Source organism: Rutilus rutilus (genome assembly GCF_951802725.1).
Source record: "Rutilus rutilus genome assembly, chromosome: 19".
In the NCBI taxonomy this organism is placed as follows: Eukaryota; Metazoa; Chordata; class Actinopteri; order Cypriniformes; family Leuciscidae; genus Rutilus; species Rutilus rutilus.
The window spans coordinates 1,550,627-1,565,458 of NC_140232.1; the positions used below are offsets into that span (position 1 = coordinate 1,550,627).

Here is a 14,832-nt window from a genome sequence, read left to right on the forward strand (position 1 = left end):
ATTCATAATTCAGCCCTCTCTGACCATATGCCCGTTACTTGTACTGTAACTCTGCCTTGTGACATTCGTAATACTTCATTACCAATTCACCAGGTTCGGAACTTAAATGCAGCCACTATTGAGCGGTTTAAAATTGCATACATTGAATCTGATATAAATTTTAATTTGGAGAGCCCTTTGTATTCAGATGTGAATGTGTCACTTGATCATTTTAATTATGTATGTTCTTCTATTCTGGATTCAATTGCTCCTTTGAGGGTTAAGAGTGTTAAGGCCGAACCAGAACCATGGCTAAATGAGGTTATTCGGGGCTTGAGGCGTGCTTGTAGAAAGGCAGAGCGTGGGTGGAAGAAGGATAAATTACAAGTGTCCTATAGGACTGTGTGAGTCCTATAATACTACGTGAGTCTTTAACTGCTTATCAGAATGCAGTTAGGTCATCTAAGAGAAAATATTTTGCTGATCTAATCTTAAGGTACCGAAGTACTCCGAATATTTTATTCAATACTATCAATTCAGTGTTTAAATCCCTCTACTACATGTCCTGTTTTGTCCACCATCACATGTGAGGATCTGCTGAATTTTTTTGTGCAGAAAATTTATGATATTAGGACACAAGTTGTACCTGGTTGATATGATCCCACGGTTACTTGTCTCACCTCTGTTGTGTTTGATAGATTTTCACCTATTTCTTTTCATTCTTTAGTTGAGGTGGTCGGGCAGTTAAAACTTACAAATTGTAGCCGTGATGTTATTCCATCTAGATTAGTTAAGCAGACTTTTGATATTATTGGTCCTAGTATATTGACTTTAATTAATAGAAGCTTTGAAACAGCAGTAGTTCCAATGGAATTTAAGCATGCCTTAAGTACAGCCTCTTTTGAAAAAAACGAATTTGGATCCAAATGTTTTATCTAATTACAGGCCTATTTCAAAATTGCCATTTTTATCTAAACTTCTTGAAAAAGTTGCATTAAACCAACTACAGACTTTTCTAGTACAAAATGAGATTTTTTAAAATTTTCAGTCAGGATTTAGATCAAAACATAGTACAGAAACGGCTTTGTTGAAAGTTTTAAAAGATATCTTGCTTGCGATTGATTCTGGTAGCTCAGTGGTTTTAGTTTTGCTAAATATTAGTGCAGCGTTTGATACCATTGATCACAATGTTCTAGTCTCCCGCCTAGAAAAGACAGTAGGAATTCGGGATTAGGCACTCGATTGGTTCAAATCATTCCTTTCTAATAGGTCGTTTTCAGTTCATTTTGGTCAAAAGTGGCCCCATTGTCTAATGGGGTTCCACAAGGATCCATTCTTGGTCCAATTTTGTTTTCATTATATATGTTACCTCTAGGTTCTATTTTTCACAAGCATGGAGTATCCTTTCATTGTTATGCAGATGACACTCAGGTGTATCTACCGTTGCGGAAACAGGACAAAAATGATTTTGAGTCACTATTGAGATGTTTACAAGAAGTTAAATCTTGGATGTCCAAAAATTTTCTGCATCTGAATGAAAGTAAAACTGAAATAATCTGGTTCGGGGCCCCTGACACTAAAAATTATTTTGATCTGGGTGAGTTAGCTCCTTTTTGTAAATCTGTAGTGAAAAACCTTGGCGTCCAATTTGATAGTTCTTTGAAGTTTGACAAACAGATTAATTCTGTGGAGAAATCTTGTTTTTTCCATTTAAGATCAATAGGTTAGGTTAAACCGTTTTTGTCCTCCAGTGATTTTGAAAGGATTATTCATGCTTTTATTTCTGTACGACTAGATTATTGTAACTCGCTATATGTAGGTGTCAGCCAAGCACTTTTGAATCATCTCCAATTGGTTATAAATGCGTCTGCTAGACTTTTAACAGGGACTCGTAAAAAGCAGCATGTAACACCGATTTTAGCCTCACTTCAATGGTTGCCGGTGGAGTTCAGAATTGATTATAAATGATTGATATTTGTGTACAAAGCCTTGCATAATTTGGCCCCATCATACCTTGCGCATCTTCTTCATATACACAAACCTTCTAGGTCTCTTAGATCAGCAAATCAGATGATCCTAGACATTCCAAGGACTAGATTAAAATTGAGTGGTGATCGGGCATTTGCTGTGGCAGCTCCAAAGCGCTGGAATAGCCTGCCTCTACATCTCAGACTGGCTCCTTCCTTAGGTTATTTTAAACGAAATCTGAAACTGCATTTGCTAGAATTAGCGTTTGGTTCAGTAGGTTAACTAGTAAGAGGCTCTTTTCAGATGTTTGTTAGTCATTGTTCTGTCTGAAAAAGAAACATTTTAATATGTAATTTTATTGTGTGACTGTACAGCACATTGGTCAACATCACGTTTTAATTGTGCTTTATAAATAAAGTAAATGAAATGAAATGAAATGAATGTCTTGGTGCAGCAAAACAGGTGTCATCTCCTGGGTCTCTTCTTGAGTGCCAGGCTCACTAATGCCGTGTAGCCTCTCGTTGTCAATGTTCTCCACTCCGCTCACACAGATTATGTAGAATGCAGCATGCTGTGACGACCACTGGCGTTCAGTCGAAGCTCAGACGGCTTGAGGAGGAACCTCCATCGGCCCTTCAGCCTCCCGAACGCACACTCTCCCGTCATTCGTGCTCTGCTTAGGCGGTGGTTAAAATGTTGCTATTACACCATCAACTGGCCATGGTCACTGTAGGGCTTCATCAGCCAAGACATGAGCGGGTAGGCTGCGTCCCCCAGGACTGTGATCGGCACCTCAATGCCTCCAACGTTGCGCGTAAGCTGTATAAAGAGAAATCAAATGTGATAAATTATTATTGTGGCATTGCTTGCATATTATAGATAATAATTGCTTATGTCAATTGCTTTCTCATTTGCAAGTAATTTGTCCATAAAATGAAGATGTATGGTGACAACACAAATGTATATCTTGGTGTAATAAGCACATACTACCTATATGTTTTTTATTACTAATAATGATACTAAAGGCTGCTTTCACAAATTCACACATTTTTCTCATCTTTATTCTAACATTTTTATAGACAACCTCTTTTGCTAGCTTTTCTGTTATTCTTGGGACAACAATGAATGATCATGTTTTTACCTGTGGAAAAAGAGCACCTCTCTCTGCCAGGTCAAAGATCTCTGAATTGTGGAGAACTCTGGCATCATGAACACTGCCTGCCCAACGACACTGATATTGGTGAACCTCATGGAGATTGCTAATTAGACATTGACTGTATAAAAAAAAATACTATAAACTATACAATTATATAATATACTTAATGAAAAATAATTCTTATAAAATTCTGGCCAAAGTGGTTTATGTCCATGTAAGGACTTTGTACATTAGCAAAATTTGTAATAAATAAATAAAAATGGTTACTTACTGTGACTGATAATCTACAACGGCTTGCAGGATTATGGAACAATGTCCTTTGCGATTGAAATAGTCCTTGGCGTTGTTTTGTGGAGCCGTTATGGGGATGTGCGGCCCGTCGATGGCATCTGCACATTGAGGGAAACCCCGTCTTCTCTCAAACCCATCCCTGATGTCCAGGAGCCTCTGGTCTGTGGGCAATTGAATGCATTTCTGCATGCAGGACACCAGCGCACTGCATACTTCCCACACGCAGATGCACACTGTAGACCGGCTCAGCCCAAAGAGGGGAGAGATGGTGTTATACCCACTGCCTGTAGCGAGAGACCACAGGGCCACGGCGACACGCTTATCGACCGGTATAGCCTGACGGTGATGAGTGTGCCTCCTCATTAAATAACTTTGCAGGCAGACACAAAACTAATCAAAGGTCCGGCACCCCGTTCGAAAACTGGATTGCCAGTCTTGTTCTGAAAAAGAAGCCTGTACTATATTTCCCCACCAGTGTTGACTGCAAGCTTTCCTCCAGGTATCTCGCTGGTTTTAAAGTGTAGTTCTGCCGACAGCGAAAATACTGCACATAATAAGTGCTGCCTTTTGTTGCGTAAGCGTTGTAGCAAGTGTTTTCGTTTTCGTTTTGACTGCATTCGCAAACTCAAATAGAGCAAAATAACCGTGGCTGCCATTTCAGTTCAGCGGAAATGTATATTTGCCTTTTTAAAATTACTTCTCTTATAATAGCTTTGGATTGGCCATGCCGTGGTTTCCCACGTACACTTATCTAAAGTAACATTAAATTAAAACAGAGGTAAGACTCACCCAGATTTAGGCTGGTCAAGCAGCATTTTGCTGTCCTAAACGGAAATTCACTTCTTGTCTTTACAAGACCAAGTACACTTGAATTAGTGCCAAATATTAGTCGCCACTAATCTGACGCAGATTTTGCAGTAACATACGAATTTGTTTAATCTACTTGGGAAAACAATTTCAGAGCAAGTCAGAATAGCTGAGGGGCCGCTGTGCCTTGGGGGGAAACTGTGTTTGTACATGTATTAGATTAACTGTCAATGCAAGCAATCATAAAATACATAATATTGCAATATATACTGTATATATTTTCTGTGAGAAAAAGACCTCAAGTTCGGGCTTCAAATATAACCTTAATGGTCGGGTCGGGTTAAATGATTTCGGGTACGAGCCGGGTTCGGGCTTCAGTTGCAGATCTCTACAACAGATACCAATCACTTTTCTGGAGTGTGGAGTTTCCATCTTGTGGACTCACCTTTCCAGACACAACTTCATGCTTTTGGATTATCACTTCTTTTGGACTGTATATACACTGGTGGACACGAACACTGGGACGCTTCAACACCCAAGGATTCTTATGGGCTGTTTTAGGGTGCGATGGACTCTATGCTTTTAACAGCCTGAGTTCTCCTGGTTTTATTGTGTTGTTTCAAAGTCTCCTGTGAAGATTGTAAATACACCGTTCTTATCCACTTTAACCTCAGTTTTTGTCTCATTCTTTTGTAAGAATTGATAAATTAGGAAATCCAGACAGTCTGTTTTGGGGGTGACCAGGACCTGAGAGGACAAAAGGACCTCTCTGGAGATTAGCATTTGAACTGGCTCTCATGCACCATCGAGACGAAAGTCTCACCCCCGAGTCATCTAATCTACATCTTTTTCCCTCTCCCCTCACCCCTCTCTCTCATGCTCAGATGATCACCTGAAATCACCCAAGAAAATGTATAGTTTAATGTGAATGATTATCACAGAGTATTTTCATGTTTGGTATCATTTAAAATGTCACAGTGCGAGTGGTACAGATATCTCATATCCAGATAGATAAAATAAAAGGTAATAAGGTTTTTAAGAGTTTATGGATAACTGACTTACAAAGGAAGGTGGTCTCAAGCAAATGGTCCCACACCCCCATGAAGATGCGACCACTGCATGCAAATTTCTATTGTTACATGTTTCCAGGTAAAAGGTTTGTCTATTTAAGGAGGTGCAGCAGGGAGATCGGGGCCTTTTTCTGTACTTCAGATGGCCCGTGAGGCTGAGAGACTGAGATCTCTCAGCCTCATGTATTTCTTAATGTTGGGTTTGCATCTTTTCTTTATTCCGGAGAATTTGATGTTTTGTATCGATTATCTTTGAATTGATTATGAAATTGGCATGATACATTTACCTGACATAATAAATTGTTACGTGATTATTCCAACTGATTTTGACATTGTTCATTTAATGGTTAAAAGGAATAGTCAAACATTCCCTCACTTTTAGTGAGGCACAAATATTATTAAAACCTTTCATTTATGGAGTCAGATGAATTAACGAGTAAATATATGATTAATATATTGCATTTAACCAACCAATACTTCGCATGAGAAAAGGACAGTAACACGTGATACCTTCCCCGTGTATTGGCGAACCGGAGATTGGACCAATATAGACGGGTTTACACTTTTAACACCCAATTCCTCACACAGTAAATCTGACCCCATTTTAACTTTTGTAACTCAACTTAATTGGCTGATCGTTCATCAAGGCCTTTCGCAGCGCAAGCGCCGATCTAAACGATGTCTAACATGCCGTCTTTCAGTGCAAAAGCTAATGTAAGCTTGGCATGACAGAGTTAGCACAGACCGCCAAACTGCCCTGTCTTCCGCAAATATGATGCCATCGGTCAGGGTTGATGTTAAAGACATTCATATCGCACTTGACGACATCCTTGAAGCGGAGCTTGGGTTGGCCACAAAGGCGATGTCCAACAGCTAACTCCCCATGGAAGATGGACTTTGGGATACGTTCATCCGGCATACGACGCACATGGCCGATCCATCCAAGACGTCTCCTCCGGATCGCGGTGTACATGTCACTGCTGTTAGTGAGCTTCAGCACGATGGTGTTCGGGACCCGATCCTGCCATGACAGGCCAAGGATCTGTCGTAGACAACGGAATTGAAAAGCATTAAGCTTGTGCTCCTCCCACCGGTATGTAGGCCAAGTTTCACTTCCATATAATAGAACAGAGAGCACACAGGATTCATATACGCGCACCTTTACTTTGAGAGAAAGGTGGCTGTTGTTCCAGACACGAGACTGAAGTCGCCCAAAGGTTGTTGAGGCACGACCAATCCTGGTATTCAGTTCAGCATCAAGGCTGTTGTTTGGTGTCAGAGTTGAGCCGAGATAGACAAATTTCTCGACAACCGACAGCACTGTGCCGTTGATGGTGACGTGAGGGGGAGCAGGAACGTTCTGAGCCATCACCCCTGTCTTACTGAGGCTTATGGTGAGTCCGAACTCTGTGCAGGCAGCAGCAAAAGAATTGCACATCTCCTGAATTTCTTGTTCAGTGTGAGCCACGAATGCAGCGTCGTCTGCGTAGAGCAACTCGCCGCACAAGAACGCGCTTCACCCTGGTTCTGGCCCTCAGACGAGCCAGGCTGAAGAAGTTGCCATCATACCTGGTGTGCAGCAGAACCCCACCTGGATCCGGAAACGCCCGTTGCAGCACAGCCGAGAAATAGATGCCAAACAAGGTGGGAGATATCAAACTCGTTTGAGCGGGCACCGTTGAACTGTACGGTTGCCCGCATCCCATCAAGGAAACCTTGGAGTTGCCGGACAACCGAGTTGCTGCAGAACGTGGAAGAGACCAGAGCGACTCACATAATCGAAAGCCTTAGTCAGATCGACAAACACCATGTACAATGGGCGTTGCTGTTCCGCACACTTTTCCTGAAGCTGGCATACCGAGAAAATCATGTCCAAGGTCGAGCGACCAGCACGGAAGCCACACTGACTCTCCGGCAGAACCTGGTCAGCAACACGCTGCAGTCTTGGGAGGATTGCACGGGCAAGGCATTTTCCTGGAAGACTAAGGAGCGAAATGCCTCGATAGTTGTTTAGTGTTGTTTTTGGCGGCCTGTTTTAATTTTAGTTTTAGTCTAGTCTTTGTGTCAAGCTGTCGTTTTAGTTTTTATTAGTTTTAGTCACGTTCATACTCTTTTTAGTCTAGTCAAGTTTTAGTCGACGAAAACTGATGACATTTTAGTCTAGTTTTAGTCGACGAAAACTGATGACATTTTAGTCTAGTTTTAGTCAATGAAAATTGTATTTTAGTCTCTTTTTAGTAATGCAATTCTATTTAACCCAGTCAATATAGAATTTCAAACAAGGTTATCTTATTAGTATATTTAGGGCTGTGACGGTGGCAGTTTTTTTTTACCACCATGGACCAACTACCGGCGGTGGTTGGGGGTTATAAAAAAAAAAAAAAAAACTAGTTTTATATTTCCACACAAAGACGCGTGATATAGCACTCTGCGCTCTGAGAGGGATGTGGGACACGAGCAGGAAAGAGACCATCGATCTCTTTATGATATCTTCGTGTTTTCTACTTGATGTAAATTGGTCTGAAGAGCGAATTTTATCCTCCACAAGGGCGAAATATTAGGCTGTTTGAGATTGCGCTGCCAGAGAAAGTGAAACTAAAAATCACCCGCGCGTGTGAAACTATGGGTTCACGCACAACTCTCTCATTCGTCGTGACGTTATAACATTTCGTCTCGTCTCGTTTTGGTCAACGAAAATGAAGAGACATTTTAGCATAATTTTTATTTTGTAAACCACATTTAGTCTCGTTTTTATTCGTCAACGATATTGCATTATACATGTATTTTAGTCATCGTCACATGACCAGCATTTACGTCTCGTCTCGTCTCGTTTTCGTCAGGTGATAACGGTTCGTTGACGACAATATTTCGTCATAATTTTCGTTGACGAAAGCAACACTATAGTTGTTGCAGTCCTGCCTGTCACCCTTGTTTTTATAAAGAGTGATGATGTTGGCATCTTTGAGTTCGCTAGGGATGCATTTATTCTGCCAACAGTATTGAAACAAGCAGTGAAGCCGTCTGACCAACACTGCCCCGCCACACTTCAGCAGCTCCGCTGGAATTCCATCGCTGCCCGGTGACTTGTTATCCTTCAAAGCTGCAATCACACACTCGATTTCCATTGTTGAGATCTCCGCATCCAGCTCGTTAAAGACAGGTAGTTGTGGTACAGCAGCAGAAACAGCGTTCAAGTCGGCATCCACAGGAGTGCCATACAGCAAGCTGTAATTCTCAACCCATCTACCAAGCTGGCCTGGAAGGTCGTTGACGATGGTGCCATCATTGGCTCGCAAAGGTGCTGTTTTTTTCACTGTAGGACCCAGTGCCTCATTGATGCCGCTGTACATGCCGCGTATGTCCCCAGTACTTGCACACCGTTCTACCCTCCCACTAAAATCCTGCCAGTACTGCTCGTGGGCCTGGCGTGTGATACGCTTAACGTCATTCCTGGCCTTACGATAGTGAGCGATAGTGGAGTCGTTTCTATCTTGGAGAACACTGAGACGGGCAGCACGCTTGTCAGCAAGGGCTGGGAGAAGAGTAGCAGAGCTTGCAAGTAGTGCTGGGCAGTGTACCGGTTCATACCGAATACCGGTGTTTATTTTTGTTATGATATGAATTTTTAAAATACCGCAATACCGGTGTATGCCGCTTTAATAACGATCGGAACGCGTCGCGGCGCGACACTGTTTGAGAGGGTCCTTTCACTGTTGCACTGTGGTGATGCACGTGTTACAAAGGGGCTGTTTACACCTGGCCACTTCATGCGTTTTCTCAGATCGCATAACTATCTGATTTATCAAAACGATTCCATTTACACCTGGTCACATAAATGTGTTTTTGCGAAACGGATTTAAATCTGATCTTCAATTCCCGCGCTATATGCAGATTTAATGGAGTGCACGTCACCGAAAGCAACAGATATGAGCTGCATTTTATTGATCATCAGCTAAAATTTCAAAATCAAAGACCGCAATAAGAGAGAGCGGCAACAGCCCTGGTAAGATCATTTCTTTCTTTACTTTTAATGATGATTGTGTGTTAAGCGTCTCACTTTCACTTTTGATTTGCGATAGTTTGCAGTGCACGTTGGCTTAATGAATATATGCTCAGCTTCTCATCTGCGGTGATGTTCCAGTACCGTCGTCATAACTGGCTATAACATTACATATAACCAATAACATGCTCTCACACGTTAATTTTTTTACCATTTTTGGGAGGAGTACAATTTACATATGTGGTTTCAACAACCAGATGCATTTACACTTTTCCAGTTTCGTCTGGAATGCGTCTCAGAGCTCCTCCTGAAGTGGTTTGAGCGATCGGATTCAAATCCGTCTTGAATGCGTTTCGGAGGGCATTTACACATGGTCTTTTAACGATCGGATAGCTATCCGGTCACAGAAAACGCATGAAGTGGCCAGGTGTAAACAGCCCCTAAGCGTGACTTTTAAGATGGCTAGGTTAAACTATAATTGATAGCTGTCAAATTATATTACAGTGTTTCCCATACATTGGTTCACAATATCAACACAGCCTTTTGGAAAATCTGTTTGTGGTTGACATTGACATCGTTGAATAAACATGAGCACTGCACGTTTCAAAATCAAAAGGTGGCGCGGGTGTTTTTATATGAATGTATGTGAAGTTAACTGACGGTCTTTAGAAAAGCTTCTTTGTTATTACGATTGAATCTTTCTTTATCTTTCCTGATAAAGCAGCGTTTATGAGCGTTGCTGCTTTGTGTACAGCTGTTACCGGGGAAACCGCTATTTCTGCCGCTCCTAAAGCGCCTCTTACACCCAGTCGTGCTTGGGAAAAAAACCCGTCATATACCGTGAAACCGGTGTAATTTAGAAAAATACTGTGATGTGGATTTTTGGTCATACCGCCCAGCACTACTTGCAAGGAACCAGTCCGGCTGTTTCCTACTACAAAGGCCAAAGACCTCAGATGCAGCCTCCATCATGGAACCTCTTAGCTCGGCCCAGATGTTTTCAGGAGTGTCGTCAGCTCTGAAGTGAAGGCCCTCCATACGCGCACAAAATCTGGCCACGTATTCATGTTTCCGCATCAACTCAGTGTTTAACTTTGGAGTGGCACTGTGAATCTTCTTTGGAGTGAGTTTTAAAATGCAGCGGACAAGGGCGTGGTCAGTGTCACAGTCCACAGAGTGCATGCTCCTGTACCTCTTGACAGCGTTGAGCTGGTGCCTCCTGACAATAATGTGTACAACTTGACTATATATCATGGGCTATTTGGCATTATTTCACACTGTATCCAGAGTTAGTTTGTAAGATGTATGTCTGGTTTTGACTACGTTTCCCATGGTTCTTTGTATTATTCTACTCCTTAACCTACTTTCCCTGATTGATTGATTAGTTATTTTGTTTCAATTATCTCATTACTTTCCTTTGTTTCATCCATGCTTATATACCCTGAGTTCTGGCTTAGGCTACGTTTACACGTAGGTGGCTATTTTCATAAACGGACATTTCACCCCTCTTCGTTTTCAAAAATAACATCGTGCACACGAACCTGTGTATATGCTGTCAAGAGCATGCCAAACCTGTAGGTGGCAGTGTAACGAGAAGCTCAAGCCCACCTTAGCCAATCAGAATCCCGTAAATAGTCACATTCTGTGACGTCGCTGCCTAAAACTCCGGTTTTCTCTGTTTACATGCAAACGTGCAAACGAAGATTTTCAAAATCTCCACTCTGGCCGGAGTTTTTAGAAAGAATCGGTTTCATTGGCGAATCCTCCGTTTGCGTGTAAACGAAGGGAAATGTCTCCGTTTTTCAAAATAACCATGTACGTGTAAACGGGGCCTTAGTCTCTGTCCGTCTTCATCTATGTATAGCGTGTATGAAGTGTTTTCTGGTATTATCTTTAGAAATGTCTTTATGCTAATAAAGCGAATATATTTTTCATAATTAACCAGAAATACTAAATAAGTGTTAATAAAGGTGCTGACGAGTGATCCATGAGAGACAAACTTTTGTCTCATCTCCGTTTCTCCTGTTTATTCAGGACTTTTAATCTGTTGATCTGTTTGTTTCTCCAAACACTGACAATCAGCATGATGAACAGAGGAGTGTTTATCACTGAAACTACAGCATGAGAAGAAATCATTATAAGAGAGAGGGAGCATGACAGACCCTGGAGAAACTCTGTGACCAATAAAGAAGAGCAATAAATAAAACACGTATAAGGTTTTTAAAGATCTTTTATTTAAATATATATATATATATATATATATTTTTTTTTTTGTGTGTGTGTGTGTGTGTGTGTGTGTGTGTTTAATCCAAGGATTTAGCGTTATATCTTAATGTTTCAATGCAAGTTCATTTTGAATAGGCTTAGATTTTGTTAATTTTACCTAAAGAAATCCTGATGTTGTTCTTTGACCTGTTTCAACACACCTTGATCAGAAGCTCCTCCCTCTTACAACACTAACCAGGAAGAGACTGACTTGTTATTTCTCTTTTCTGCCATACAGACTTTGTCTCGACAAAAGCAATAAAGAATCAGTGATCAGTGGAGTACGAAGGGAAAAACTTTACAGAAGAATTTGAGAAGTTTCTTTCTGAACAAGTTTGTTTCTGATCTTTGTGATTCTCATGGTGATTCATTTTTTAAACCGTCGTTCAGAAAGTGAAAGTAAAGTTTAGATTGCTGGAGCTCAAACAGTGAAAATGGCTTCAGCAGCTGAAGATGATTATATTTGTCCTGTGTGTCATGAAATCTACAAGGCTCCAGTTCTTTTATCCTGTAGTCACAGTTTCTGTAAAGAGTGTCTTCAACAGTTCTGGAGAACCAAGGAATCTCAGGAGTGTCCTGTCTGCAGGAGAAGATCCTCAAGATCTGAGCCTCCATTTAATCTTGCGTTAAAAAACTTGTGTGAGTCGTTCCTGAAGGAGAGAAATGAGAGGCGTTCATCCGGGTCTGAGGAGATCTGCAGTTTACACAGAGAGGAACTCAAACTCTTCTGTCTGGAGGACAAACAGCCTGTGTGTTTAGTGTGCAGAGATTCAACACAACATGACAATCATAAATTCAGACCCATCAGTGAAGTGGTTTCATCATATAAGGTGAGACAAATGTTTCTTGATTCACATGTAAAGAATCATAACGAGTCATAAACACAGATCGTCAAAGTTAGCATTAGCATTCTGAACGGCCGTCTTACCAGAGCGCGGTTCAGACATCTCAAATCGAGGATGAGCCTGAGGACGCCATCCTTCACTGGAACGAGGAAGAAACGGCTGTAAAAGCCTGAGTCGCCCTTCGCTAGCAGAGCTTGTGCTTCAGCTTGGAGGACGTGAGCGTCGATGTCCGAGACTGAAGTGTTAGTCACACTCCTGAAGCAGGAGAGCCTGCGGGAGAACTGGAGCGAGTAACTGCGTTTGATTATTTCTAAAACCCAATCTGACATGCCGGTAAAAGCTTCCCAAGCCTGGCTCTGGGCGGCGAGGGGTTGAAGAGGCTGATTTAATAATAATTAAAAAAATAATTTGTTACATTTATATAGTGTTTTTCTAGGTACTCAAAGCGCTTTGCAAAAGAGGAATGTTTTCTATTTGAAGTGGTGCATGATCTGTGACGACTTCTGGGCCTGTAAAACGCTCAGTGAAGCCGTCCACTGCAGAACCGAACAGACCCGAGGAGAGACGGGGAGTCAAGGAGGGCTGTCTTGTCTTGATCTCCGTCAGGTTCAGCCAAAGGTGGTCCTCCAAACTGGCCATGGCACGACCAATCGCTTGGGCCGTAGACTTAGTGGCACGCAGGGCGAGGTCGGTCACGCTGAACAGCTCTTTGAAGGCCGTCGGGTCAAGACCAGTTTTATCCATGGTGCAGAGAAGGTTGGCCTGGTAGACTTGAAGGATCTAGTTCTGCACGGCTTGAGGGATGGGCAGCTTTAGGCAGAGATGCGCGGATGGTCTCTCCCAATGGGGGAAGCTTGGTGTACCCTTTTTCCTCCACACCGTCAAACAAGTTGAGGGCAGACGAAGAGTTTGCTCAGTCCTCTGCTTCAGAGACATAGTGTCATCAAAGTCCTCTTCGGAGCCGCCAAATGAAACCATGGCACTCGCTCCAGATGAGGGAAGCAGGGAGCCCTGCAGGAGCAACACTCGTGGCACGGCATTTTGCAACAAATGTCACTCAAATTTGCTCTTTTAATAGTGACATTGTCTCTTGAAGAGTTGCCGGATAGCCCAGAGGAGAAGCAGCGAGTCAGCTTTAGCTGTCGAAGAGCCGTTAATCCGCTGCTTAAGGCTTGTTTCAATGATGAGCAGAAAGGCTCCTATCTTCTTCTCTTTGGAGACAGCGAGGAGATGATCTTCACGTTTGAAGGAGAACAATTCTGATGAAAACAGTTTTCAGCGCAACTTAAATATGCAGTCGACCCCGTCAGCTTTTCTTTTTTTGGGGGGCTGAAAAGTAATTTGTCTGTACAAATGTGAACCAATCAGGCTTCAGTATTCAGTGTTGATCTGATTGAACAGGGCTGCAGTGATCAGGACTGGTTGTGTTTAGTCCAGCTGAACTACATTATAAATGCAGTTTCATAGATTTGAGGAATTACAGTTTTTCTCAGTCGCTTTGGTGCATTTCTCACATCACTTACATTTGCACAACAGTTAGTTCAACCTTCACAACATTTAGGCATTTGTGCACATCATAGTAGCAGTTTCTCATTCCTTCCAGCAAATTGCAAATGCTTTTGGACATTCATCAATTGCTTTAATACAATAATTTAATACTTTAATACTTTAATACTCTCTGCTGTTTTATAACATTATAATTAGCTTATGTCATGTCAGTCAAAATTAACTATACTTGTGAATGCTGAATAGTCACTCCATATAAAACTAATAGTCCTCATTTCATTGCTTGAGTCATTACATACAAAAATGTTGAACTAGTTGTCAAAATCTATCAAGCAAATTTTACACATTTTTTTAAATCTTTTTTTTTCCTGAAAATGTCTCCTAAATTGAACAATTTCTCTCAGGTGAATCTCAGCTTTCACTGATGAGGAACGTCTGGATGTGCATGAATGATTACAGTACTATGTATGTTGTATGTTCAGTTTCAATATGTACTGCAATATTGTGTACAGTTGTGCACAGCTCTACCCAAAGGGTGTTTATGTTTGTTGTAAATAAGGGTGTATTTTTTCTTTTGCACAATGCTGTGAACAAATTAGAATTGCAAAGAGCATATGCAGTAAAAATGTGAAACATACATATTCAGTGTCTTGTACTCAGTTACCTCACTAAATACAGTAATGTGTAACTTTACTGTATTTTTCAAATGGCTGTGCAAATAGTATATAGTGCTGTCTTGAGCATTTTCAGGTAGTGTCACCAAGATCTGACTTTTTTTGCACTGGAAAACATTTGCAGAGTAAACTGTCATAATGAAAACATGACAAAGCCATTTGACTATCTTGTTCATGAACAATAGTGTCAGGACTTTTCATCTTGATGACACTGACACTTTTATTGACATCAATACTTTTCACTGCATTGTATGATCATATCACAGTATTG

The 14,832-nt window shown here is 41.4% G+C and overlaps 2 protein-coding genes across 2 annotated transcripts in view; one reads left to right on the forward strand and one right to left on the reverse strand.

The window, feature by feature from the left end:
- LOC311278748 (nuclear factor 7, ovary-like) overlaps nucleotides 1–14,832 on the reverse strand; it is a 1,193,180-nt gene that overhangs the window by 692,953 nt on the left and 485,395 nt on the right. The window lies entirely within an intron of this gene.
- LOC311278759 (E3 ubiquitin-protein ligase TRIM35-like) overlaps nucleotides 11,756–14,832 on the forward strand; it is a 4,054-nt gene continuing 977 nt past the window's right edge. The window contains exon 1 of the mRNA XM_084389786.1: nucleotides 11,756–12,366. Within this exon, the coding sequence (XP_084245912.1) occupies nucleotides 11,971–12,366 (396 nt within the window). The 5' untranslated portion in view covers nucleotides 11,756–11,970. The remainder of the gene's footprint in view (nucleotides 12,367–14,832) is intronic.